Source organism: Podarcis pityusensis (genome assembly GCF_964106645.2).
Source record: "Podarcis pityusensis genome assembly, chromosome: 5".
Lineage (NCBI taxonomy): Eukaryota > Metazoa > Chordata > Lepidosauria > Squamata > Lacertidae > Podarcis > Podarcis pityusensis.
In genome coordinates, this window is record NC_138032.1 from 55,630,879 (window position 1) to 55,658,753 (window position 27,875).

The 27,875-nt window shown below is 41.1% G+C and overlaps 1 protein-coding gene across 1 annotated transcript in view; it reads right to left on the minus strand.

The window, feature by feature from the left end:
* The window catches only part of CPXM2 (carboxypeptidase X, M14 family member 2), a 77,697-nt gene that overhangs the window by 29,788 nt on the left and 20,034 nt on the right, over positions 1-27,875 (minus strand). The window contains exons 3-4 of the mRNA XM_081005227.1: positions 21,460-21,569; positions 16,133-16,272 (exon numbers count right to left, since the gene is read on the minus strand). Coding sequence (XP_080861353.1) covers positions 16,133-16,272; positions 21,460-21,569 — 250 coding nt within the window. The remainder of the gene's footprint in view (positions 1-16,132; positions 16,273-21,459; positions 21,570-27,875) is intronic.

The window sequence follows — 27,875 nt, forward strand, 5'->3', positions numbered from 1 at the left end:
AAACTGTGCACAGATCACCCCCCCCCCCAAAAAAAATCTCCTTCCTTTTTTGGGCAGAGTAATTGCGAGGACCATTTCACTGATTTTCTCAGGGGGGAAGATAATTTCTCCAACAATTTATCAGGGGTGGGATTTACCATTAGGACAGCCTTTTCCACCTCCTTGGTTTTTCATTTTCTGTTTATTTGTGTTGCCTCTTCTGAAAGTGGTAGCAAGAAGTACTGTGTTGGCATTCTCCATAATGAGCAACGTCTTGGATCTTCCACAATGCTCTAGGACCTAATGTCATCCATAGGCATTTGGGAGATGTTGCACAGAAACATGGTGGAGAATATTCAGAGAAAATTTTCTTTCTTTATTGAGGGGGAGGGAGAAAAAGATAAATCATTCGAATGTTTTGAGGGGGGTGGGATGTATTTTGAGAGGTTTTGACCCAGCTCTGATTGCAATTGTCTTCTATATCAAAAATAGCTCACCCATGTTTATGTAAATAAGCTGCAATAAATAAAATCTGAAAGAGATTTTTCATGTAATTTTCAAAAATGAAAGATGTTTTTTAATCACAGAAAACATGCTGAGGGGCTGAACTAAATTAGTTCAAAACTACTATATGCCTGTAGCATGCAAAATTAGGGATATGCATCCCATTTATGGCTATATAAAAATATAGGAGGGAAAATCAACCATCTGCATAAGAATAATGAATTCATTATCAAGGCTATTTTTGAGCATAGAACAGACAGTTCAAATCTGAATTTTTAAAAGCTTAAAAAGCAATGTTGTCACAAATATATTTGTGCAAGCATGAACTTTCATAATTCTGCACAAAAAGCTGAATCTAAAAAGAAAGAAAAAATTTAAATATTTAGCTATTTGACCAATTGGGGTCATTGGAATCCTGTTAGATTCAGATACTTGATACGAATAAGTTCTATTTTCCGTTTGAGTCCCTTTTTTGTCAATTGGTTTAGCTTCAGTACATAGGAACAAAAGGAATTGCCTGACACTGTGTCATACCAATGGTCTATCTACCTGAGCAATATCCACACAGACTGGCAGTGAGTTTCCACCCTACCAGGAGATCCCAGGGATTGAACCTGTGCTGTTGACATGATCATTCCCAAGGGTCCTCTCTGGTGTCGCAGAACCCACACTTCAGACAATGAAGCAAACTGGGAGACAACTGGAACTCAGGTGGTGGAAAATTCACACCAAAGCTGGTTGAACACTTGTTAGGCTACATAATTCTGCCTACCAAATGACAGGGAAGATGGCAAAGGAGAACTACTTTGCGTTGCAGCCTCAAAGAGTTGTTTTGGGCGGTCACAGTGGTAGATGGGCCTCTGGTGTACTCACAGGCATGCTGTGACCAGTTTGCATGGCACTTTGACAATAAAGTCATTAAATTCCATGTTGCCTCAAGTGGTGTGGCTGTCAAATGCAGCAGCTTCCTATACCTTCTGGAAAACAGCTCTGGTGGAGAGCATTGTCAGAATCATAGGATATGCAGAAGAGGAGGACTAATACCCTTCCCTGCATACTGCAGTTCCCATCCCAGTTGCCCCCTTTCCCCACAGCTGCTATTTTTAAAATAAGAAACAAACACATTAAATGCTGTCATGCACTTGATACAATATTCTGAACACAATCACATCCACTACTGGCCTACCCCCTAGAGAAGGCAGGGCTCCAGATCACATAGGCACAACACACACCTGTATAGTTTGTATGCCTTTAGACCTTATGATGAGCATGCATGGGGTCATGATCCTGCTTCTTCTTCCTCTGTGTGTGCTCACAATAACTTCTCAAGAGGGCCTTCATTTGAAAACATGGGAAGTTTCAATGTTGGAATTTCCAGAGGTGAATACCCAAGCAAAGCTTCTGCCTTCATGAGTTTGTCAGACTAGCTCTAATCCCCAAAGCACTTAAAGGATTTGTCCCTATCACCACATAACCTCATACTTCAATGCAATTCAACATGATTGGCAGTTTCTCTTCAACAGAGGGTCAAGTCTCGAATAGCAATATTGGAGATTATTCATTGGGGAAGTTCAGGGAAACGCTCTTCGCAATATATGCAGCACCTGCAGATAGAATTCGCCTTTCATTGCCGCAGAAACCCAATTTAACTACATTACACAAAGCCATAAAGAATGAATGGAAATTCTAAATAGTCAAAAGAACAGGTTTTCACCTTAATCATAACCTTCCTAACATTTACAACTAGAACACTTTGAAGCAAATCACACTCAAAGACCAGGTTGAGATTTTCTCTCTCTAATACTTTAATTTGGTAGTTGTCTCCTATGCACAGCCAAATGACAAGAAAAAAGTATAAAGCTAAAGGTACCCCTGACCGTTAGGTCCAGTCATGGACGACTCTGGGGTTGCGGCACTCATCTCGCTTTACTGGCCGAGGGAGCAGACGTTTGCCCACAGACAGTTTTTCCTGGTCATGTGGCCAGCATGACTAAACCGCTTCTGGCGAAACCAGAGCAGTGCATGGAAACACCGTTTACCTTCCCGCCTGAGTGGTACCTATTTATCTAGGGTGGTACCTATCTTTATCTGAGTGGTACCTATCTTTCGAACTGCTAGGTTGGCAGGAGCTGGGACCGAACAACGGGAGCTCACCCCGTCGTGGGGATTTGAATCGCCAACCTTCTGATTGGCAAGCCCTAGGCTCTGTGGTTTAAACCACGGCGCCACCCGCGTCCCTATAGTATAAAGGTACAGGTAAAGGTAGCCCTGACTGTTAGGTCCGGTCGTGGATGACTTTGGGGTTGCGCGCTCATCTCGCTCTATAGGCCGAGGGATTTAAATAAATTTGTGCCTGAAATGAAGTTGGTCCTCTTGGGCAATTGTGTTTTGCTTTGTCATTTTTTTAAAAAAAGCAAAGGGGACACTCAACTTATTTTTCTAGTTGCACATAAAATTAAGAAAAGGGGGCACATATGGGTAGGGTGCCAAGAAGGGAGCCTCAGGGCACTATGGTGCCCAAGGGCACCATGTTAAAGACCTGAGGCTTAGTAAAGCTTCAAGGCAGGGTTGGTAATCCCTTCCAAGTTTATTTTTTTTTTTTAAAGCAATTTATTGGGTTTTACAGTAAAAAAATAAACATAATAAACAATGTAACCTTTGTCTTAACATAGTTTCACATTTTCTTTGGACTTCCTCACATCTCCCGCTCCCACTTTCATCGTTGTAACATTTTGTCAGCAATTTATCATCTTATTTAAATTCTTATATCCCTTCTTTATTTCATGATCTTATAATTCTCGAAAGGAGCTAAGTTTTCACAGTCTTACTTATTTTCTTTAAAACTTCTAAATTTAGTGGTGCTCAGTTATTTTAGTCTAGCATCTTATTTAGCATTCACTCAAATTACAATGCTTTTGTAAATAGTTCTTAAATTTCTTCCAATCCTCCTCAATCCTCTCTTCTCCCAGGTCACGAATTCTGCCGGTCATTTCAGCCAGTTCCATGTAGTCTATCAGTTGCATCTGCCATTCTTCCAGTGTGGGTAGATCTTGAGTTTTCCAGTGTTTTGCGAGAAGTATCCTTGCTGCTGTTGTTGCATACATAAAAAATGTCTGGTCCTTCCTTGCCACCCCTTGGCCGACAATACCCAAAAGGAAAGCCTCTGGTTTCTTAGTGAAGGTATATTTAAATACCTTTTTCAGTTCATTATAAATCATTTCCCAGAACGCCTTCACTTTAGGGCAAGTCCACCAGAGGTGGAAGAACGTTCCCTCACACTCTTTACATTTCCAACACTTATTATCAGACAGGTGGTAAATTTTGGCAAGTTTGACTGGGGTCATATACCATCTATAAATCATTTTCATTACATTTTCTTTCAGAGCGTTACATGCAGTAAATTTCAATCCATTACTCCACAACCTCTCCCAGTCCTCAAACATGATATTATGCCCAATGTCCTGTGCCCACCTTATCATAGCCGATTTAACCGTTTCATCTTGTGTATTCCATTTCAACAGCAAGTTATACATCCTTGAAAGTACCTTAATCTTTGGTTCTAACAATTCTGTTTCTAATTTCGATTTCTCCACCTGGAACCCTAGTTTCTTATCATTTTTAAAAACTTCTTTAATCTGAGCGTAATGTAACCAATCTCGCACTTTGTCTTTCATTTTCTCCAAACTCTGCAATTTCCAATTGTCTCCATCCTTTTCTAATATTTCCCAATATTTTGGCCATTTAGCCTCCATATTGGGTCTTTTTCGGGCCTTAGCTTCCAGAGGTGAAAGCCACCTTGGTGTTTTATTTTCCAGCAAGTCTTTATATTTTGTCCAGACATTAAACAGTGATTTTCTGACAATATGGTTCTTAAAGGCCTTATTTGCTTTAACCTTGTCATACCATAAATATGCATGCCATCCAAAAGCGTTGTTAAACCCTTCCAAATCTAACACGTCAGTGTCTTCAAGAAGTAGCCAGTCTTTTAGCCAGCAGAACGCTGCGGCTTCATAATACAACTTTAAGTCTGGCAGGGCAAAGCCCCCTCTTTGTTTTGCATCGGTTAATATCTTAAACTTAATTCTGGGCTTTTTGCCCTGCCAGACAAACTTAGAAATATCTCTCTGCCACTTCTGAAAGCACTCCGTTTTGTCCAAAACCTGAAGTGTTTGAAATAAGAACAACATCCTTGGCAATACATTCATCTTGATAGCAGCAATTCGGCCTAACAAAGAAAGTTTCAATTTTGACCAACTATCTAAGTCTCTCTTGATTTCTGTCCAGCATTTTTCATAATTGTCCTTAAATAGACTTAGATTTTTTACTGTTATGTTTACCCCTAGGTATTTTACTTTTTTAACCACATTAAGTTCCGTCTCATTCTGAAACCGTTCTGACTCTGTATCAGTCAAATTTTTCCCCAAAACCTTGGTTTTCTGTTTGTTTAGTTTAAATCCAGCCACCCGACCAAAGTCATTAATCAGTTGTAATACTCTTTTCGTACTGGGCTCTGGCTTCTGCAAAGTCAAAACCAGGTCATCTGCGAAAGCTTTTAATTTATATTGTTTCTGACCGACCTGAATTCCTTCCACCAACCGATCCCCTCTAATCATGTTCAATAGCACCTCCAGAACCGAAATGAATAGCAAAGGGGAAATAGGGCAACCTTGTCGTGTCCCTTTTTCAATTTTGAACTCTTCTGTAACCACATTATTAACTATCAATTTAGCTTTCTGTTCTGAATATATCGCCTCAATCCCATTCTCAAAACCCCGTCCCACTCCCATCTCTTTTAAATTTCCCATCATAAATTTCCAGGAGATATTGTCAAAGGCCTTCTCCGCGTCTATAAAAATTAAAACTGCTTTTGTATTTATATCTGTTTGCAAAAGTTCCAAAATGTCAATAATGTTCCTTGTATTAGCAAACAGATGTCTACCTGGGAGAAAGCCGGCCTGGTCCTTATGAATTACTTCATTTAAAACTTTTTAAAGTCTATTTGCCAAAATGTCTGCAAATATTTTGTAATCCACATTTAAAAGAGAGATGGGACGGTAGTTCTTAAGTTGTGTCTTTTCAGCTTCCGACTTTGGTATTAATGTGATGAACGCTTCCTTCCACGACTCCGGTGCCCTCTTCCCCTCCATAATTTCATTGCTGACCTCCATCAAGGGTTGTATCAAATAGTCTTTTAATACCTTATAGTACTTGGAGGTCAGCCCATCTGGTCCTGGAGATTTGCCGAGTTGCATGTTCTGGATGGCTTGTTCAATCTCCTGTCGTGTTATTTTAGAATTCAGGATTGTCCTATTTTCTTGTGACAATTTAGATAGTCCGTTTTTTGCCAAAAATTGTTTAATCTCAACATCGTCTTGCGGCCCTTGGGTGTATAATTTTTTGAAATATCTCTGGAAACACTTTCTGATGTCCACTGGATTCTGAATGTTTTTTCCATCAACCTCTAAGTTTATAACAGTATTTAGTCTTTGTCTTCTCTTCAACTGCCAAGCTAGCAGTTTTCCACATTTATTCGCCGACTCAAACGTTTTTTGTTTCATTAATTTAACCTTCCATTCAATTTCCTGATTTATCAATTTAGAATATTGTGTTTGATAAAGTTTAATTTCTCTCAGAGTTGGCTGTGACTTCGGATTCACTCTTAATTTCTTCTCTAATTCTTTTATTTTATCCAAAATCTTATCTTTTTTCTCATTTTGTGTTCTTTTCTTTACTGCATTCTGTTGTATCAAGAATCCCCTCATTACAGCTTTACTTGCGTCCCAGACTATTCTTTTTTCCACCATATTGTTCATGTTTATCTCAAAGTAGTCCTTCAAAACTTTTTGGGCCTTCTTGGTAATTTCCTGATCTCTGAACAAATTGTCATTCATCTTCCATCTAAAGGAACCAGTTGGTAATAGTGTCATATCCATCTTTACTGCATTATGGTCGGAACAGGTCTTTGGGCAGATTTCCACTTTTCTGACCTTAGGTGCCAGGCCTCTGGAAATCCATATTTGGTCGATTCTTGTCCAGGTCAGTTGGGCTTCAGAAAAGAATGTTCCCTCTCTTCCTAGTGGGTTCTTTGTCCTCCAAATGTCAATCAAATCCATATTGTCAGTCATTTCAAAAAAGGTTTTAGGTAGTCTGCCGTCTTTTGTAACATTTTGACTTTGTGACTTGTCCATGTTAGTTGATACGGCCCCATTCATATCTCCCATCATTATGATGTTGTTGTAATCCAGATAGTCCAGCATTGTCTCCTGCAGCTTCTTGTAAAATTCCGATTTCCCTTCATTAGGTGCATAGATTCCTAATATCAACAGTTTCTCTCCTTGGTATTGTATCTCAATAGCCAAAATTCTTCCATGTTCATCTTTAAATAAGAATTTAGGTGACAGGCTCTCTTTTGCATATATCACCACACCTCTCTTCTTAACTTTGTCCGACGATACAAATTCCTGGCCCAATCTTTTATTTATTAACACTTTTCTGTGGAGCCTCGTCACATGTGTTTCTTGTAAACAAATAATGTCCAATTGTTCTTTTTTTAATATGTGAAATATTTTCTTCCTTTTTTCCGGAATGTTACAACCATTAATATTCCAACTCAGCAGTTGCAGAGACATCCTGGATCAATCTGGCTATTTCTCCAGGGGTGGTATCTTCTCTGAATCTTCAGGTTCCCCAGGTGCTGGTGTTGATGCTGGCGTTGCCCCAGGCCCAGAAGGTAGTTCAATTCCTTTTTGAAGATCCTCTCCGTATGTAGCCAAAAATTTGTCTCTCTCTTCCAATGTTCTAACTTTGACCTTTCTCCCTCTAAAGGTAAAAGATATTCCTTGGGGAAATTCCCACCTGAATGGAATTGCGTTGCTCCTTAGTAGTTTAGCAAGTTCAGAATAGGCGGCTCTAAGATCCAGCAGTAGTCTTGGGATATCTTTATAGATTTCAATTCTTCTATCCAAAACCTCCAGTGATTTTACGAAATGTAGGCCCAAGATCTTATCCCTTTCCTCCTTTGATCTCAATGTTATCAAACAGTCTCTGGGCCTCTCCTTCTTTATGAATCTTCCAAGTCTGAAAGCTGACACAATTTTAAAGTCCTTTTCTTCCAAATTCCAGAACTTGGAGAATTCTTTGGTCAAAAACTCAGTTAGATTTCCTTCTTCTGCCTCTTGTAAAGATCTAATCCTCAAATTATTCTCACGATTTCGCAATTCTATCATAGAAAGATAAATCTGATGTTCCCCAACTTGTTTAGTGAGTGGTCTTACCTCTTGCTCTAAATTTTCCAATTTTTGTCTGGTGTCCTCAGCCAATTTCCGATTTTCTGCTGAGGCCTCCGTTAACTGTCCAATTGCTTGTGTATTCTGTACCACTTGTATAGTTAGTTTATTTAGACATTCTGTATTTTTATCAATCTTTGCTGTTTGCACATCTACTTTCTTGTCCAAAGCTTCCAATTTTTCAAAAATTTTGTCTAGAACAGAAACAGATACTCCTGAGGCCATATCTTCCAATTGTAACTGCTCTGCTTCCCCCTCTCCCTCTTTTGCCTGTGACAAGGCAACTTCTTCAACTTCTACTTCTGAGGGCAAAGTAGGTACAGATGATCTACGTGTCTGCGAGGCTGAGGTTAAAGTTGTTAAAGTTGTTTGTCTAACTCTCCCTCTTTTTCTTGTGCCACTCATTCCAACGTTATCTATCAGTCAAGGTCACACTGAGTTATTCCCATGGGAATGGAAAGGCCCAGAGCAAGCAAACAACAAGGGAATCGAAAGTAAAATGTACATGTAAAGTCACTGTTTTAATCCAATCCTCTAGAGGGAGCTTAAAATGTCTTTCAGAGTCTAATTTAATGTCCAAGAACCTTCAGATACAAATATTTAGCAGAGCTTATAAATGGTCACTTTGTTACAGACAGTGCTTATTTATCTCCAAAAAGAATGTTTCAAATTTAAAAGGTCTCAATACCCTCAGATTGTTGCAAGTTCCAATATACAGTATCCAAATCTGCAGTGCTGACAGCTCAATCTCTTAATGCTCAGGCAGCTCCTGACTCTGGGTTTCACCTTCTAGTTTGTAATCCAATAAAAGGAGGAAAGTCAAGTGCAAGTAATAATCCCAAATCTTTAGCTTAAAGTCTTTACTTTAGAATGCAAGTTCAATAGATGCTTAGATCTGTAAAGTTTAGAGTCTCTTTCTTTTAGCCTCCACTCCTCCAGCTGATTGCTTTTTTCAAGTTCAATGGCTGCGGAAGACGGACTTCCTGTTTCCACGTCTCTCCGCTTTCAGCCAAGTTCAAGCCAATTTAGGTTTTTCCTTTAAAGTCTCTAATTTCAAGTGATTCAGTCTTTTACTCACAAATTAGTTGCTTTTCGTCCGGATCCGTAATTTGACAGGAAAAGGGATCAGCGCTCACCGGCAGCAGCAGCGCGGCTTCGCTCCACAGACTGTGAAGCAGCTCTCAGCGCCGCAACCCCCCTCCGCGCTCCGGAGCCCCTTACGGGGTTCCTTTAGCGCTTGGAGGGTCGCTCAAGGCGCCCGCCGAGCCTCAAGACCCCAGGTTCTTGCTGCCTGGGGTTTTCCGAAATGGGTCTCCGCTTCGCCGTAGCGGACGACCCGATGTCTGCGGAGCCTCCTCTCCCGTTCAGAAGAGGACCGCCATTGCCGTTCGCGCCGCCCCCGGAAGTCCCCCTTCCAAGTTTAAAATGCATTCATTTCTGCAAGCCAGGTTGCATGTCTGGTTCTCATTGGTGCCTTCTTTTTATTTTTCTAGACAGCCTCCTCAGGTTTAACCTCCTGCTGGAAAGGCTTTTTGGCACGTGGCCATTATTGATGTCTGTTAGCAGCTTCGTGGAGCCACCAGCAAGCATTGAGTATCTGACTGGGAAATGAATGCCTCTTATAAAAGAATGTAGCTATCCTCTGGCAAAGTGCCATTGCTGGAAAGACAATAGAAACTGTGTGTGTGTTTGTGTGTGCACGCACACACATACACATAGAATTTCTTAAATGCACTTTCTTAAGTTTTCAAGTAAACACATTTATTTGAAGAAAGAAAGAAAAAAAAAAGAAAGAAAGAAAGAAAGAAAGAAAGAAAGAAAGAAAGAAAGAGAAAGAAAGAAATTGCTGCATAATGTACAATATTTGGATGGCATCCAGTTTTCTTTCCAATGTTGCAGCATTGAATAACCTATAGAACAACCTCATCCCAAAGCCAACCAGGTAGTCAGTATTTAAACAATAAGTGTCCAATTATCTCTGAAGCTCAGGAGCGTCTGGCAATGGAAAGGGAGGGAAGGGTTGCACAAATGTCCTCCTGACAGCAGGATGCTTACCTGCTTACCTGGACAGGACAGGACCAAGGGAGGGTCAAGGTTGGAGCTGTGCAGGTACACTGCCAGAGCCAGTCTAGTGCTACTGCACAGTCCCATGCCTTGCCTATTCTTTGACCTGATCCTGCACCATCCCCATAAGCTATAAACAATCGCAGGCAACATGCCTGTGATTGTTTATAAGTCCTGTTTTTGCAACACAGGGAGTTTCCTTTGTTCCATCCCCATAAGCAGCAGTGATGCAGCTGCTGAAAAGGCAGCTCCCCTGTGCCAGCTCTAGCATGACACTTCCAGACAGATTTTTTAAAAAGAAAAGGGAAAAAAAAGAACAGCCAGTGTGAAATATATGAGCACTGAATTAAATCCACCACTGAATTATGGTGAAAATAAAGGCCTCAGCATTCAAGTCGAATGAAGTAATACTTTGGCTGTTGCAATGCTTTATGTCTTGTTGTTTAGTCGTGTCCGACTCTTCGTGACCCCATGGACCAGAGCACGCCAGGCACTTTTGTCTTGCACTGCCTCCCGCAGTTTGGTCAAACTCATGCTGGTAGCTTCGAGAACACTATCCAACCATCTTATCCTCTGTCATCCCCTTCTCCTTGTGCCCTCCATCTTTCCCAACATCAGGGTCTTTTCCAGGGAGTCTTCTCTTCTCATGAGGTGGCCAAATTATTGGAGCCTCAGCTTCAGGATCTGTCCTTCCAGTGAGCACTCAGGGCTGATTTCCTTAAGAATGGATAGGTTTGATCTTCTTGCAGTCCATGGGACTCTCAAGAGTCTCCTCCAGCACCATAATTCAAAAGCATCAATTCTTCAGCGATCAGCCTTCTTTATAGTCCAGCTCTCACTTCCATACATCACTACTGGGAAAACTATAGCTTTAGCTATACCGACCTTTGTTGGCAAGGTGATGTCTCTGCTTTTTAAGATGCTGTCTAGGTTTGTCATTGCTTTTTTCCCAAGAAGCAGGCATCTTTTAATTTCGTGACTGCTGTCACCATCTGCAGTGATCATGGAACCCAAAAAAGCAAAATCTCTCACCGCCTCCATTTCTTCCCCTTCTATTTGCCAGGAGATGATGGGACCAGTGGCCATAATCTTAGGTTTTTTTTATGTTGAGCTTCAGACCATATTTTGTTCTCTTCTCTTTATGTCTACTGTTGCACAAATACCGGTACATCCCTAAAGGGAAAAAGCAGAAGCACCACACAGACAAGACCAGTAAAAGCTCTTCTTACCTAGGTAATAACCCCAGCTTAGGTGGTGATGAATAGTTTCAGCTCTTAATTAAAACTGTCAGCTGGTATTTGTGTTACGTCAATAGTTCCCCCCCCCCCAACTTTCTCATAAACTGGTATTCAGAAGAATACTGTCTCTGACCATGGAGGCACCACATAGCCTCTTAAATGGCTAATAGCTCCTTTAACAACTGGATGTCAGGCATGTTCTTTTAACGGGACATTTAACTACATCTCAGGGGAAATGTCTCCTGACATGTGGCTGTTGAAGGCAAACCAGCACACAACATAATTCTCCAGGTCTAATCAGGAAGATTTCCCATTATTGTTCATTAGTCTGAATAAAAAAAGCTTCATTTTAATCAGCACTCTATAGACCATAAGTGTTTTTGTTTAAGCATCTTAAATTAGTATTTTGATTGAGGCTACAATGCTAAACATACTTACTTGGAATAAAACTGAAATCAGCAACTTGCATCTGGGAAAATATGTTTTGGGTGAGTGTAATAATAGGAAAGAAAGCTCTAATCTATGCTTGGAAAGTTATAATATGTGAAACAAAGCTTCTTTCCCCAGCCAAATATATAGTTTTGCTCCTCCCGGCCCAACACACACATTAGAGTGAAGACATGAGGCAGAGTTATGGTTATAAAGTGTCTTGACTGTGTGGTGGGCTGGATGAGGGCCAATAAACTGAAACCAAATCCTGTCAAGAGATAGGCCCTGTAGGTGAGTGGTTCCACAGTCTAGTATATAAGCCGATTACCCATTCTGAGGGGGTTACACTCCCTCTGAAGGGATAAGTACATAGTTTGAGAGTAATCCACAACCCACTGTTTTCCTTGGATGCTCAAGTGGCCTCAGGGGCTAGAGATGCTTTTTACCAGCTTCAGCTGATATGCAAGCAATGACCATTCCTGGAAAGAGATAGCTTGTCTACAGTGGCCCATGCACAGGTGACCTTGACAATGGATTATTTCTATGTACTCTATGTTGGGCTACCTTTATGTCCAGAAGCTGCAGCTAGTGCAGAACTGGGCAGTGCCACTTGTGGCTGGCACTGCCTTCTGTCAGCATGCGACACTGGGGCTGAGGAAACTGCACTGGCTGCCAATATGCCACCAGACCAAGTTCAGGATTCTGTTGTTGGTATACAGAGCCCTAAAGTAATCAAGAGCAAGATTCTCTGTTTCCCTGCTCGATCACTATGGTCATCTCTGCAGGCCCTCCTTCTGGTACTGCATGTGCCAGAGGTTTCCTCTGTGACTTTTTGCCCCAGAGCCTTGAGTGCAGTGGAACCTGAGCTGTTGAACATGCCTCCCCTGAAAAATAAGACACCAATGACCAGGACTTTCCATTGTATGCTAAAATATTTTTTCTTTCTTTCTGTAGTCTTCCTAGAAATAGGAGCCTATTCCCTGATAGGAATTTGTTGTCAGATTTTTTTAAAAAAGAAAATAAATGGTTTTTAAATTTTAGTTTTATTTCTTGGTACACTTATATTCCAACTTCCTTCCAAGGGGCTCAAGGTGGGATACATCATTCTCCCTCTCCTTGTTTTATCCTCCGAAGAACCCTGTGAGGTAGGTTAGGCTGAGAGTTGGTGACCACAGCACCACATTTTCTGCATTTTGATGTAGGTTGATCAATTTTTTTTTGGTGGTATGATAGCTCTAAATATTTCCTGGTTTGTACATATTTCAAATAAATCTAAAGGGGCCATGCACACTAACTTGGCGATCTGCAGCAAACATTGACAAATGTAACTATCCTGAAAGAAGACATAGGAACAGCCTCCCTGCTTTCTGCCTCTGAACAATACTGCCCTGGCTCAAAAGAGCCAGATTGAAGAGAGCCAATCCATGCCTTTCATCACTTACTCAACCAAAAGGAGTCCCCCACTGGTTGAGTGGATCTGTATTTAGGTGCACAAGGGCTCCAGCACCCAAAGGGCACACTATTCCCACATCCTCTTGCACCAGCTGGCAATGAGAAGTAGGTTAGGTGACTGCCCCTTCAGCTTCCAGGTGCTTCAGGACAGCCACAGTCAATGGCCAGGAATGGTGGGAGTTGTGGTATATCCCTGCACTAGAGAAACATTCATTCCACACCTCTGCACAAGATGAATGTCTCTTTTAAAATGCCATTGGGCACGGAGAAAAAAACATAACCAATTCCCAGGAATGTTTGTGTTACCAAACCCTAACAAATTCTTGTGGAAGGATAACACAAACAACTTCTGAGCACTTAATATCATGGATGTCTTCACTTTTTTGGTACTCATGCTCCAGAGCAGAAGTCATAATAAATAACCACTTGCACTGACATGACAGATCTTAACAGCTCTGCTTGACAGTAAGCAACAACATCTGCTCTGGGGAAACAGTTAGAATATATCATCCAGACCTTTCTCTTGACTTTGTTTTAGTTTCACTGGAGCAGGCTCACAAGAAAAGGGTATAGTGCATGACTCTTCAACTCAACAGCAAAGGCAACTAGCTTTGAAAGTGCATTGACAGCATTAATAGTAATAACATTAGATGAAAATGGTAATCTGATTCTTGGCCTAGCAGAAAGTCAGGAAGATCTGTGTGATGCTTGCTAGCAAATGCTAACTAGATAGTGCTAAGCACTGGAGGGCTTATCCTAAAAGCCACAAGATTGTACACAAACACCAAGCTATGAAAGTGTTCCTCAAAAAGCGGAATGTATCCCAATTGCTACAAGTAGTGCAAAATGTCCCTGCCTTCTAAAACAGGAAAGTAAGCCGTGATCATGCCTAGAGCAGGCTGGTAGAAGCAGTTTGGCTACAGACTCAGGATCTTTTGTTTACCGCGATTCCAGGCTTGTTCCATAAATACATGGCAGGTAGGAACTTCATTGTGTGGCCTGAATTATCCACATCAGAAAAGCAGTGAGGTAAAAGTTTGCAGAAGAATAAGAGTTGAACATGAATTGAAATCCCTTTTTCTGTGTATACAAACTCGATTAACTAAGGGTGAAGTCAGCTGGATCATAAAAGGTAGGCTCAGTGAACTGTAAGCACAGTTCACCACTGAACAGATGGACAGACTCACCAGCCAATCAAACAGTGGTTCAGAGAAAGATCCTGCCCTTCCCTGCCCATCTTTCCACTTACTCTTTTGCTTACGAATGCTCCTGCTGCCTCCTCCTTCTCTTTCTACAGCAACTGGGAAAAGTTCAGTGCCCTGAAGTCAGATGCCTGCAATGGAGCCAACACTGCCTTCCTCCCATTTGAAGCACCTGGCAGTGGTGTGCTTCACTACAAGGGTCACCAATGTAAGGCCCATGGTTGCACATGCACCCACAAACACCTTTCCTCTGCCCTTCGCCAACTGAAATAAGACCTGGAAGAGGCATTCTGTTGTAGCCAGTAGCAAAAGAGGTGTGTGTGATTGATTGATTGATTGATTGATTGATTGAGTGAATGAGTGAAGGTGCTTTTGTGTTTGTGTGGTGCCTATGAAAGTTTATAAAATCATGGGACAGCCACATTACCAGAATATTAATTAATATTAATTAAATGTACTTTCCCAAAGAGACAGAGCAGTGGTGGGCAATCTCCAGCCAACAGGCTAAATTAGCCCTGTCTGTCCTTCCTATTTCTCTCAAGTTAAGCTCCAGTCAACATGAGTGAAAGAGAATAATCAGTCCCAACTTAGCAACCTGTCAAGAGCATTTGCTAACAAATCCCAGAAGCCAGAGTTGAGGAACTTCTGTACATGATGGGAAGTAGTGTTGGTTGTTTTAAAATATTGTCTTTCCCTTGCACATTATGAACAAGGCTTATTTCTCTTGCGTTTAATTATGTCGGTATCATTATTATGCATGCTATTGACTTTTTATTAGGTTTGCGAATCTGTCAATTTCAGTTTCTCTCAGTTTCTCATTTTTCCAAACTTAAAGTTAGTTCTCCACATTGCTGCATCAGCTTGTGATTCCCACCCACCCCCACCCCCATTTATAGAATCATAGAATCATAGAGTTGGAAGAGACCACAAGGGCCATCGAGTCCAACCCCCTGCCAAGCAGGAAACACCATCAGAGCACTCCTGACATATGGTTGTCAAGCCTCTGCTTAAAGACCTCCAAAGAAGGAGACTCCACCACACTCCTTGGCAGCAAATTCCACTGTCGAACAGCTCTTACTGTCAGGAAGTTCTTCCTAATGTATAGGTGGAATCTTCTTTCTTGTAGTTTGGATCCATTGCTCCGTGTCCGCTTCTCTGGAGCAGCAGAAAACAACCTTTCTCCCTCTTCTATGTGACATCCTTTTATATATTTGAACATGGCTATCATATCACCCCTTAACCTCCTCTTCTCCAGGCTAAACATGCCCAGCTCCCTTAGCCGTTCCTCATAAGGCATCGTTTCCAGGCCTTTGACCATTTTGGTTGCCCTCCTCTGGACACGTTCCAGTTTGTCAGTGTCCTTCTTGAACTGTGGTGCCCAGAACTGGACACAGTACTCCAGGTGAGGTCTGACCAGAGCAGAATACAGTGGCACTATTACTTCCCTTGATCTAGATGCTATACTCCTATTGATGCAGCCCAGAATTGCATTGGCTTTTTTAGCTGCCGCGTCACACTGTTGGCTCATGTCAAGTTTGTGGTCAACCAAGACTCCTAGATCCTTTAAAAAGTCCTTGGGAATATTTACCAGCATTTTCATTTCTCCTAATATCCACATTTTTGTTTGCAATTTTGCCTAATGCACACATTTTTAAAAGCCATTCTTTCTAAAGCAATGCATTTTCTGTGTTATTTTCACTTTATGCATTTTAATGCAAACCGTACCTTAATAAAGTATAAGGATTTTTGTACACATTACTTGGCGAGAGAACTGCATTGCAACATTCAGAGAAGTGTGAATTTTGAATGATGGCAGTATTTCAATTTACATCTTGCTCCAGAAAGTATGAATGTGGTACATTTGGCTTTATATGTTCTGAATCTAATTTCTCCTCCAGTCCTGTTTTTATATAGCACAAAACTATCACCCAAATTTCTGGGTTTTCTGTAGAAAGTCAGAAAGAATCCATGCACTTACAGCCAGAGAGAATTCCTTCCTTGCGTGATAACTCCTGTGAACTTTGTTAATCTCCGAGCATCAACTTCAATCCACTGGTACGGATCATTTCGTCCTGCACACCAAGCACCATCATAAAAATCATTTTCATTAACACCTGCCTGAAAAGAAGGCAAAGCTGTCTTTATAAATATGAATAGATACATTTTGAGTTGTTGTTGTTGTTTTTTAAAAAAATACACAAACAATGAGAACATGAAAATATTGTTTACTTCATTTTTTGTCAAGACTGATAAGTCAAGGCGGGGAACATGGAGCCATGTTTAAGATAGTTGTCAAGACTGGAGAGTTAGAACTGCCTTTCTCTCACATTTTTCAAAGTTAAATTCAGTTTTCTGTAGTTTCTCAGCAACTTGCTTTTTTAAAAAATGGGGGGGGGGGAGAGAAAAATCCTGATTAAAATCTGCCAGTATTTTAGTGCCAATTTATCCCAATAAACACATTTTAGTACACATTATACACATTTTTACAAGAATTCTCCTTTCCCTAGACACACATTTCTACCTATCTTTTACTGCTAAAGCCCCGTGCTATATCCTTGGACTTAAAAGAATCAGAACAAAAATAATAAATTTGTGGGATGCAAAACAGAAATGAGAACAGAATTATGTAAGCTGGTCAATACATTCTTCAGATGGCTTGGACTACAATTCAATCATCCCTGACCAGTGGCCATACTGGCTGGGGCTGATGGAAGCTATAGTTCAACAACACATAGTAAAGGGCACCAGGTTGAAGAAGGCTGAGGCACAGGAAGCCATCATGCACGATGGATGGTACATCTCTGTTTACCTGGAGCTCTTTTAATCTAATGTTGTATTGGACAATTATGCACAAAAACTAGGCATCTTTGGAGTGCTTAGAGGATCCCTGCAAATCTAAAGCAAGCAGAGCTGTTGCTACCATGCACTGTGCAATATCCTGAGCTTTCTTAACAATAAACTAGAGTCTACCCCCGCCCCCAAGAAACACCTCTTCATTGACCCAAAATCCCAGTCTAGCAGCAGCTAGACTGGTGACTGGGAGCAGCCGCTGAGACCACATAACACCGGTCTTGAAAGACCTACATTGGCTCCCAGTACATTTCTGGGCACAATTCAAAGTGTTGGTGCTCACTTTTAAAGCCCTAAACGGCCTCGGTCCAGTATACCTGAAGGAGCGTCTCCACCCCCATCATTCGGCCCGGGCACTGAGGTCCAGTACCAAGGGCCTTCTGGCAGTTCCCTCATTCCGAGAAGCCAAGTTACAGGGAACCAGGCAGAGGGCCTTCTCGGTAGTGGCACCCGCCCTGTGGAACGCCCTCCCACCAGATGTCAAAGAGAAAAACAACTACCAGACTTTTAGAAGACATCTGAAGGCAGTGCTGGGAAACTTTTAATGTTTAATAGACTATTGTATTTTAATATTCTGTTGGAAGCCGCCCAGAGTGGCTGGGAAAACCCAGCCAGATGGGTGGGGTATAAATAATAAATTATCATCATCATCATCATCATCATCTCTGCATGGCTCAAGGTGTCATCAAAACCACAATGCTCCTCTGATAGGCAGGACAGTTCTAAAGGAAGCTTAAAGTGAGAAGTTTAAAGCATTGCACAATCTCTGATGGCATGGAATTGTGATGATTGAAACAATCCCAATTAGCTCCTTAAATGATTTGATGCAGGGGTTTTCAGGTGCTACCAAGCTTCTAATCAAGCCAGATGTCTTTGCTCCACAAACACTCAGCAAAATTACACGTTTCTTGCTGTCATCGTCAATATAAATAGCAAAGAAGAACTAAGGATGTCTCTCAGCATACTGCAACTGGTCCTCCTAATCAGCCAACTCAATGGCTCGCTCTCCCTTCTTCGTACGTATATTGGGTATCTGGCACCTGGGGACAACACTCCATACATCTGACTAAGTGGGCTCTGGGAGCACATGAAAGCTGGTGTCACAATACATTTGCTGGCCTTTAATGTGCTACCAGGCTCTTTGTTCTTTTTACAAATGCTGTGCATTTGATTTTAAATTCTGCTGACAATCGTACAGTGAAAGACTTAAAGATGGTTTCCTTTATGTACACAAGTTTCCTGTACATTGTAATCATGTTTATGTGATGAGTTTGAGTGATTTCTTCGTTGGGCAATTTTATTACACTTTTCCTAAGCTTCTAAAATAGTAGCTATCATAAAGTGGCAAAACTGGCAAGGACAAACCTAAGGGAATGGAAAATCTAGAAATGCCCCCCCCCCCCCCAGTTCGAAGCGACTTGGAAATGATTGATTTGAGACCAGAATGATCTTAAATGGAAAGGATAAAGAAAAGAGTAGCAAAAAATCTCCCATTGACACAAACTGTCAGTCATGGTGCACCACATGAATGGTTGATCAGAATTATGAGATTTAGCACCTGGTTATCTGGCTGCCACATAGCAGGAAGAGTGGGACTCTAGCATTACTGGGCATGTCCATTGCAGATAAAGTTATATCACAGAAAATAGGCAATGTCTGAACAGGAAAAGCCAAACAGATAAACTCAAATGATTAAACACTGCCATGGATTATGAACTTGAGTGCCATTTATCAACATGTGCTCCTGAGTGACAGGATTTAATATATATATATATATATATATATATAGAAAGAGAGAGAGAGAGAGAGAGAGAGAGAGAGAGAGAGAGATAAAACTAGAAGTCAGAAGCAACAGAGACTGCTGAACAGAGACTGGATAAAATCTCTATCCTATGGGAAATGATAGTGTTGTGGCTACTGACCTCACACAGAAGAGAAACAATAGGTCAAGTCTAGAATGTGAATGTTTCAGTAGGCTTTGAATTGAGGATCCTCATTCTAAAAAGTGACTTAAAGCTGAGACGTCCACATACCGGTGGAGTTAACCCACCTGTAGCTTATTATAGCATATGTGGGCTACATAGAGTCTCCTTGAAGTTTTTATCAGTAGCTATATTAGCATCTTAAAAAGTAGAGACATCACCTTGCCAACAAAGGTCCGTATAGTAAAAGCTATGGTTTTCCCAGTAGTGATGTATGGAAGTGAAAGCTGGACTATAAAGAAGGCTGATGGCCGAAGAATTGATGCTTTTGAATTATGGTGCTGGAGGAGACTCTTGAGAGTCCCATGGACTGCAAGAAGATCAAACCTATCCATTCTGAAGGAAATCAGCCCTGAGTGCTCACTGGAAGGACAGATCCTGAAGCTGAGGCTCCAATACTTTGGCCACCTCATGAGAAGAGAAGACTCCCTGGAAAAGACCCTGATGTTGGGAAAGATGGAGGGCACAAGGAGAAGGGGATGACAGAGGATGAGATGGTTGGATAGTGTTCTCGAAGCTACCAGCATGAGTTTGACCAAACTGCGGGAGGGAGTGGAAGACAGGAGTGCCTGGCATGCTCTGGTCCATGGGGTCACGAAGAGTCGGACACGACTAAACGACTAAACAACAACAACATATTAGTATTGCCATTATTATGGGAGTACACTTTGGAACCAGAAAGCCTTTAAATCTCTTTTTTTTAAATAAGTTATTTATTAAGATTTTTTAAAATATTACAATAAAAAAGAAAAAAATAACAAAAATACAAAATAAAAATGGTTAAAAACACACAGATTTTCCATTACTTATTTTCCATTAGCTTGTTTCCCGGACCTCCTCATACCTCCTTTTTTTGTATTCCACTTCAATCTGTTGGTTCAGCAAATCCTTACCCTCTTTAATTATCCTAATCCTTGATCTTAGAAATAATAGCATTAGATTTTTACCTATTTATAACCCTTTTTTCATATTCCCTTAAAGCATTACAGCTGGAAACCACTTAATTTCTATCCAACATCATACTAACATTCATTAATTTTACAATATTTCTGTAGATAATCTTTGAATTTCTTCCACTCTTCTTCCACCGACTCTAGAAAACCTTTAAATCTCATGCCAAGAGCAATTTAAAAATAAATAAATTCCCAATATCATTCCAATAATAGTCTCATTATAACAGTACCATTTTTATCCAATTAATATAATTATTAATGTCAATTATTCAATTATAATTATTCAAATGTCAAATTATACAATTTAATTAAACTGGCCCCCTCACATACTAGAGTTGATGAGTTCATCCTTCTACATTTTTTCTGCATTCCAAAATTTTAATAATTCCATTCCATTCCATTCAGATGGGAACAGCTACAATTCGTGTTGGTATAATAGGTAATTTATGAAGTTTCAAGTGAGGAACTTTAGCTGTAATCCTTATTCTTTCCTGTGTGTGACAATTTTTTCCATGATGTTTTCCCATCCATATATAATGTTGTATCCTTTACTCTCACAGCTGGTAGACTCCTTTCCTCCCTGCAGCTCATTTATGGCCATTTATCTCAAACACATTCCTTTGTGGATAATGGAGGTTAGGGAGGATTTTGCTCTATATTTTCAAAGCATAGCATTTCTTCCCCCCTTCCCTCTCAGTTCCTTTCTCTCTCACACACAGTTACAGTTTTGTTAAAATCCATACAATATTCCAATTTTCTCCATCCTCACTTGTGCAGATATTATTTAATAAAACTTGCATTCTGGGGTGGGGGTTTGTCATATCATAAATGTCAAGAAAAACCTTAAGTAAGCAAACCATGGGCTCTCCTCCTCACATCGTCTCTTTCACCAAATGAAATCTCAATCCAAACCTTTCACATCCTTGTAGCTGGGTTGTTTTTGCAGTTTCTTATCTCATTGTCTCTGGCATGTGCCTGTAGTTTACTCCAATTAAAGTCCAATTAACAGGATGATCTGTGCTTCCAAGAACGGGAGCGGAGTGGGGGTGGGGGTTGTGGCAGCCAGAGTGCTCCTTGCATCCAGTGCCTTTGCCTGCCCTCACATTCCATGGGGAAGTGAGTGCCAGACCACCAGGCAAACTGCGGATGAGAGACTGGTTCCTCTTCCAACCCTATCATTATCTGATTATCTCTGTCTGTCTTTCTCCCATGTTAGTAGGAGAAGCTCTGTTCTTGGCACACCGGAAACAGGAAGCCAAAAGCAACTTGTTTAACTTTTGTAAACCTCCCTGCTGATAGTTCCCAAAGTCATTTTTTATCATCTGTGTTAAATTTTCTTTTGGACATTAATGCCAGAACATTCAGAGTAAAGAAACAACATTAACTAGCATATATTCTTTAAAACAAACAAATTAACAAAAAACATGTTAGCCATCAGTATGGTCAAAATTTGTAAGTGTCCTTTGGGGGAAATTGCAGAGCAATCCCATCCTCTTGACCCGTTGGAAAGGTGAACCTACCTGAATATTTAGCCGTGCTCTGTGGGCCCCAAGGCCATATCGCTTTACAGTAGAAGCATGGAGCTGGAAGTCAGTAATTTTTAATGTTTCAAGACCAAGTGGAGGGCAACCTGGAAAGCAAGGATTTATATCTTAAGTTAAGAAAACAGTGTATGAACCACTATATTTGATTGTGTATATGCACAGGTTATATGTGTATAAACACATTTTCTGACAAATGCATCTCAGAGATAGATTAATTAGTTTTACAACTTCATATTTTTTTTAATTTCAATTTAGCAAGCTGCCATACAGCCCAGGTTACTGTTTTTAATTAAAACCAATTATCAAGTCCTTCATCCTTCTTTCCCTTTCCCTTTGAAATGAACTCAGTCATATCTTTCCAGATTTAGACTGAAAAATGTTTTCCACAGCCCAAACATTTCAAGTTCTTCCACTCACAATCTCCCTTCCTGGGGCTTTTGGGCCAACTGAGGAAGTGAAAAGCAAGACTGCAAATCATAGTTCTTTAATCTTTGTTTCTAGTTCATCCACTTCCAACTATTAAGTTAGTATTTAGTCAACATACCAGTAGAATAATATCTGTGTTCAAAGTAACCACGGCATCCTGATTCCTCTAAGGTCAATCGCCAGGAGTTAGTAATGATTTAGAACTGTGTTGTCTTCAGTCTAAAAAGCTATTTAAAATCCATAGCAATGTCTTTATTAGTCCCATATGAGGACCCGACCTCTCAGCAGTCCCTTTGAAAAGCACAAAGTTTTCTAAAGAAAGGGTTGAGCCCTTGAGTAGATATAAACATGCTGGAGATACAAAGGACACAGTTTGAAACAGTTTGAAACAAAGTTGGTGCGATGCTAACAGAGGTTTTCTCCCATTTTATTATCCGTAATTTATTCACAATTGTCTCATGGCATCACTGCAGCCATATTATTGCACCCTTCTGCAAAATGAAACCACTTGCAGCATGACTTGTATTAATTTGGCTGGATTTAGAAAACAACTATCATCTGAGCCATACACATGGAGGAGACAGAGGAAGCAGTGCCTTGCCTGCTCACCTGTTACCCTTGTCCTGCCTTCAGTGTTCTAGGATGTCCACACAGGGCACTAATGTCTGAATAGCTCTGGTGTAAATAAAATCCAATATACAATGGATTGTGTGGTGGATCACCAGTCCCCCCCCCCCCCCGAAATAACTGAACATGCGAAACCGAATGGAGGATTTTATGGTCCTTCATGCAGGGACGTCCTGGGATGTTGTCACTGCTGTCTCTACACGTGGGGCAGATTCAGGACAGGTGTCAACCAGCCCAGCATCATAGTGGTTGCTACATAAAGCATCCTGGGTGAAACAGTGGAAGGATGATCAATTGGTGTTTCCTAAGAAGTAACAAATGACTGGAGATGTTTTCTTGAATAGGCCATTTATCTGTATGGTAGTGTCTACTCTGTAAGCGGTGATGCAAGAGAAGAAAGAAAGCAGATGGAACACTGACCCTAGAGCTGACCTCTGGACTCCTCACTGTTCAAAGAAGTGTGGAGAACTCAGCTGTTATGTTGCTGAAGTAGAGTCAGAGATGTTTCTCAGTAATATTCTACTAAAATAACATGGGAGGATCATATGTAATGATGTTGGGCTCTTTCATATGTCAGCGTTGTCTGTAAGAAGAAAGCACATGGCTTCTGATTCTGAATGTTACCAGAATGGTGTTGGACTGGACCTCCAAATGTACATAAGAGCATAAGGCCAAGGGACTATCCAATCCAGTACAGCATCTTGCTCCCCTCCTGGCCAACCAGATGCCTATGGGAAGCCCACAAGCAAGACCTGACCACAAGAGCATTTCCCCCATTTGCAATTCCCATATTGTCTCCAACAGTGGAGGGAGATTGTAGCCAGCATTGAAACTCTGGCAACATACTGAACATACATATTCCTAAACCTACATTTCCAAAAATCTACTAAAATGAGTTCACACTGACCCTCTCTTCTTTAAGGAAAAACTTGTTAACATAATCTCATTACAAACAAACTGCAGTATAAACCCAGGGTTATGATTATTTAAAGATTTCTACCCCATCAGAGCAATATGATGGGGCTGAAGTGCCTCTCTCCGGGACAGCTCTATGGGAATAAATCTGTTGCCAATGATGTTCCCACATGAGGTATTGGCCAAAACAAGGCATTCCATGGCCATGCTGTTACCGCCCCTGGATCAAAAGTCCCCTGTGCTCACAGATTGGATCCTGCCGTCCCTCAGTAACCTAGCCTGCTACTGGCAATACTTAGCTTCTCTCCCACTGGTGTCAATCGGATGGGAAATTATTGGGTTAAAAAAAATACCTGCTGAGATAAATAAGCAGTAAAACAACCACCTCAACTCCCGCCCTGACCAGATTTAGATGGCACAACAGGGAATTTGTTTGTTTACTAGTCCGCCCTTCCTGCCCAAACAAAGACAAACAATTTAAAAAAAAACAAACCAAAACAGTTAACTTATAATTGCTCTGTAAGCTGTTCAGATAAGAAAAACAGCATTGATTCAACCTGCTCAGTAAAAATATGCAATGCCACACAAGGGATAGAAGCTGGATGGTGCCAGAAAAATTATGAGTATCTTTTTCTTTCTTTTTTTGCAGATTTCTGCTATTCAGTGTCTTTCACATGCATAAACTGATAGAAATTCAAAAGTCACCTTTGCATTTCAGTGACATTTTTTACTCTCTGCAAGAACTCCATTATGAATATCTGACTAGGTCTGCCAATATTAAATCCAGTGATAGTAAGGCTTTTACGCTGATGTAATTAACTACTTGATCTTTGATATTGAACAGAAGAAAATGCAATTGACATTAACAGCAACGAGTAAAGATGTGAACAAGTTACAGAGAGTGAGGAAAATCTAATATTGGCCATCTCTGCTAAGTACAGATGTGAAGTTTTAATAGAATGCATTGTTTTTGACAGGAGAGGTCTGAATGTGATATCATATCTAGAAAAAAATACAACACAGTGTTCAGCCTTCTGTTCTCAAGCATGAAGCCAAACTTTGGATTTGTAGATGTGCAGAAATGTGCCATATTCATTGATCTAAATTTGATTGTTACCAAATTTACAAATAAACAAAAGGGGGGACTGGATTTAGTTTTGGAGGCATGGCTCTGATTCGGAGCAGAAAATATATAAACATACAAACACTGCAGATAGAGCTGAATAATATCTGAGTTTTTAGGCTTTTCTTCCAGCCTTATGCTAAAACATGGTCCAAAATTAGTTTTTGCGTGTCGAGGTCCCCAGGTCCACCCCAATAACTCACACACCACACAGGATTTTTTGTTTAAGATTTTTGGCATAATTAAAATACAAATTTGTGAGTGGTTGCTTAGGCATTGGTTGTGACTATCTGCCCCCACCATGGGGGACAGACTGACATTCCGCACGATGCGAAAGTCAGTATAGGGGAATGCACTTGCGGGTAACGCGGAGCAGGGAACCTGCCCTCACCCCAAATGCAACCAGGAGCTCATTGCTATGGCCCGAGCCCCCTTGACAGAGTGGACAAGCAATAGTTAGCCCCCAAGTCCTTTAACGGAATCCCTTGCAGCAGCAGCATTAGAGGGGAAGGCACAGCCAATCCATGCCCCTCAACCAACCAAACCATAAACCAATGCCTAACCGCCAACCTTACAAGTTGTGACGATTTGCTACGCAGTAGGCAAAAACCAAATGGCCCCAGCCAATCAGCCAGATGGACAAAATTCCTACCAGGCCCCCGCTCCAAAGCAGATGACCCCATGACAGGCATAGCAAGGTCAAAGCGAACAACCCTATTCTAGGGAGGGAGGGAGGGGCAATCTGATGCACGGGCGAAAAGAGGAAGCCCTAGCCTCGTGCAAGGAGTTTTAGTATTTCTGGCTGTCAATCAATAAATGGCAACATTAACTTCTCCCCAACAACAAGGGAAGCCCCAATCGCATCAGTGGCCAACGATCAATTAGCCCGCCCCCCAACTTTGGAGTGTCCTGGCGGCCCCCCACCATGAAGGAGAACACGCTTTGCAGGCATGGCTAAGCTGACATATTTTCATAGATATCAGGAAGGAAAACATAGACAAGATTTCTTGGTAAAGTTAACAGAACATTATTGACTATACTAAAAGATAGGGTTCATTACCAGAATTGAGTTATGGATTTACACTTTTGATGATCAATCAATAATTAGTAAATAGCTTCAGATATAAGTATAATGATGATCATCACTGTTGTTTTTCTTCTTGTTATCCTTGTCTTGTAACCGACATCCTTTGAACTGGATTACATATGAAAGATTAACATGCATGGGACTTACTGAGAAATTTTTTCTTCTTTGTTGATTTATTTAACAGAGCTATGGGTGTCTGGGACGCAGGTGGCACTGTGGTCTAAACCACTGAGCCTAGAGCTTGCCGATCAGAAGGTTGCAGTTTGAATACCTGCGATGGGGTGAGCTCCCGTTGCTCGGTCCCAGCTCCTGCTAACCTAGCAGTTCGAAAGCATGTCAAAGTGCAAGTAGATAAATAGGGGAAGGTAAACGGCGTTTCCGTGCGCTGCTCTGGTTTGCCAGAAGCAGCTTAGTCATGCTGGCCACATGACCCGGAAGCTGTACAGCGGCTCCCTCAGCCAATAAAGCGAGATGAGAGCCGCAACCCCAGAGTCATTCGCAACTGGACTTAACTGTCAAGGGTCCTTTACCTTTACCTTTTTATAGGTGTCTAGCTGGCTTTCTTCTTTCTTAGTCTTAATTATCAAATTGTTCATAATCATGCTGTTATGGAATCTTGCAAAATTTAATAGTAATAATGATTTTAAAAATAAATTAATTTGGTCTTCTGAAAACTCGGTTTTGGTAAATTAAGCACTGTTACTGATGACCAGCCCATTAGCACATCTTAAGAATAGTTGATGGTCAACCTTCCACAGGAGGTATATGCAGGAAGTCACCCTCTCTGTTTGTTCCACACTTTTCAGTGTCCTTCAAGACCCCTGCTTCACTTTGTTGTGTGTGGTAGGCAGGATTCTCCAGGTATAAATCAACCTATGAGAAGGATCCGCAGTCATGAGCTGGCATTGTATTGGATAAAATATCAAGAGCTTCATTTCATGTGGATTACTGCCAGAGAATTTCTTTGTGGGACACTCAAATGTTTCCATCCCTTCCCCTTAGTTAGGTTTGGTTCCCCTCCTGCCCTACCCTTCTCCTTGTATACAGGTCCTCCATATGTTGTTATACTACATTCCTCTCATTCCTGGCCATTAGCCATGCTGTCTGGGACTCATGGGAGTTGGACTACAACAACATCTGGAAGACCAGAGGTTCCCCATCCCTGCTGTATTCCTTTCTTTTCTGTTTTAGTTGTTTTGAATTTGACTCAGGGCCCCAAGAGAATATATTGCCATGCACATTGCCTCTTAGCCCTATTCAAGGAAGAACCACAACCAAAAAGGCTTAAGGAACCTGTAGGCCTGCTAGCCTTAACTCTCCACTAATACAAACCCCAGGAACCCCAGATGGTTCAATGCCAATAAAAGTCTATAGACTTAGCCCTCATCTCCTTTGCTCAGGCATCTGGGAGGTAATATTGGTAAAAGTGATGGACTCAAAAGATTGACTTACAATGCATCTGAATCTTGCCATGTGACCCACAGGATTTACTCAGTATAGGAAACAATAGATGCACCGTTTTCTGCCACGAAGCTTTTTTGAGTTGAAAATATGGTTTGATCACTTGGTGTTGTTAAACATTGCCGTGGACAGGCTTTGTGGAGGTAGGATGAGACTGAACAACATACTTCATACAATTGAAATAATTCCGTTTTATTTATAGCTGCAGACAATTGATAGGGGGCGGAGGATAAATTGCAGCTATATTCTGCCACCTTGAGGATGGATCCACTCATATGATATTTCCACATTTGTCCCTAATTTATATCAGATGCTTGGTATATTAGAGTTTTGAGGGCTTAAATTCCAAACATGGAAGTTTGGGCATCTTGAATACCCCTTACAAGTCACCAGCAAAGAATCAAGTTCTAACATTTTCACACTTAGCCATTGTTGATTTTTGGAATGATGTTTTGTGTATTATGGGCCAGAGTTAAACGCTTAATTTGTTTCTTATATTTTTAAAGCAACAGCCAAATATCAGCATTGGAAAGAAAGAGAAATTGATCTCTGTGTGCAGTTTTGTCTTTCTTAAGCCACAAGCAGCCCCTGTTTAACATATCCTCATTAGAACACCTTCAATTTGGCCTAATCCTAACTTTTGCCTTTAAGTAGGGTGAGCGGACATGGCACACCACGAAAAAATAACCTCCTTCCCTACAGACCCTTCTTGGGTGAAGATTAGGTGAGGAGGCCCTCCTTCACCATCAGAAG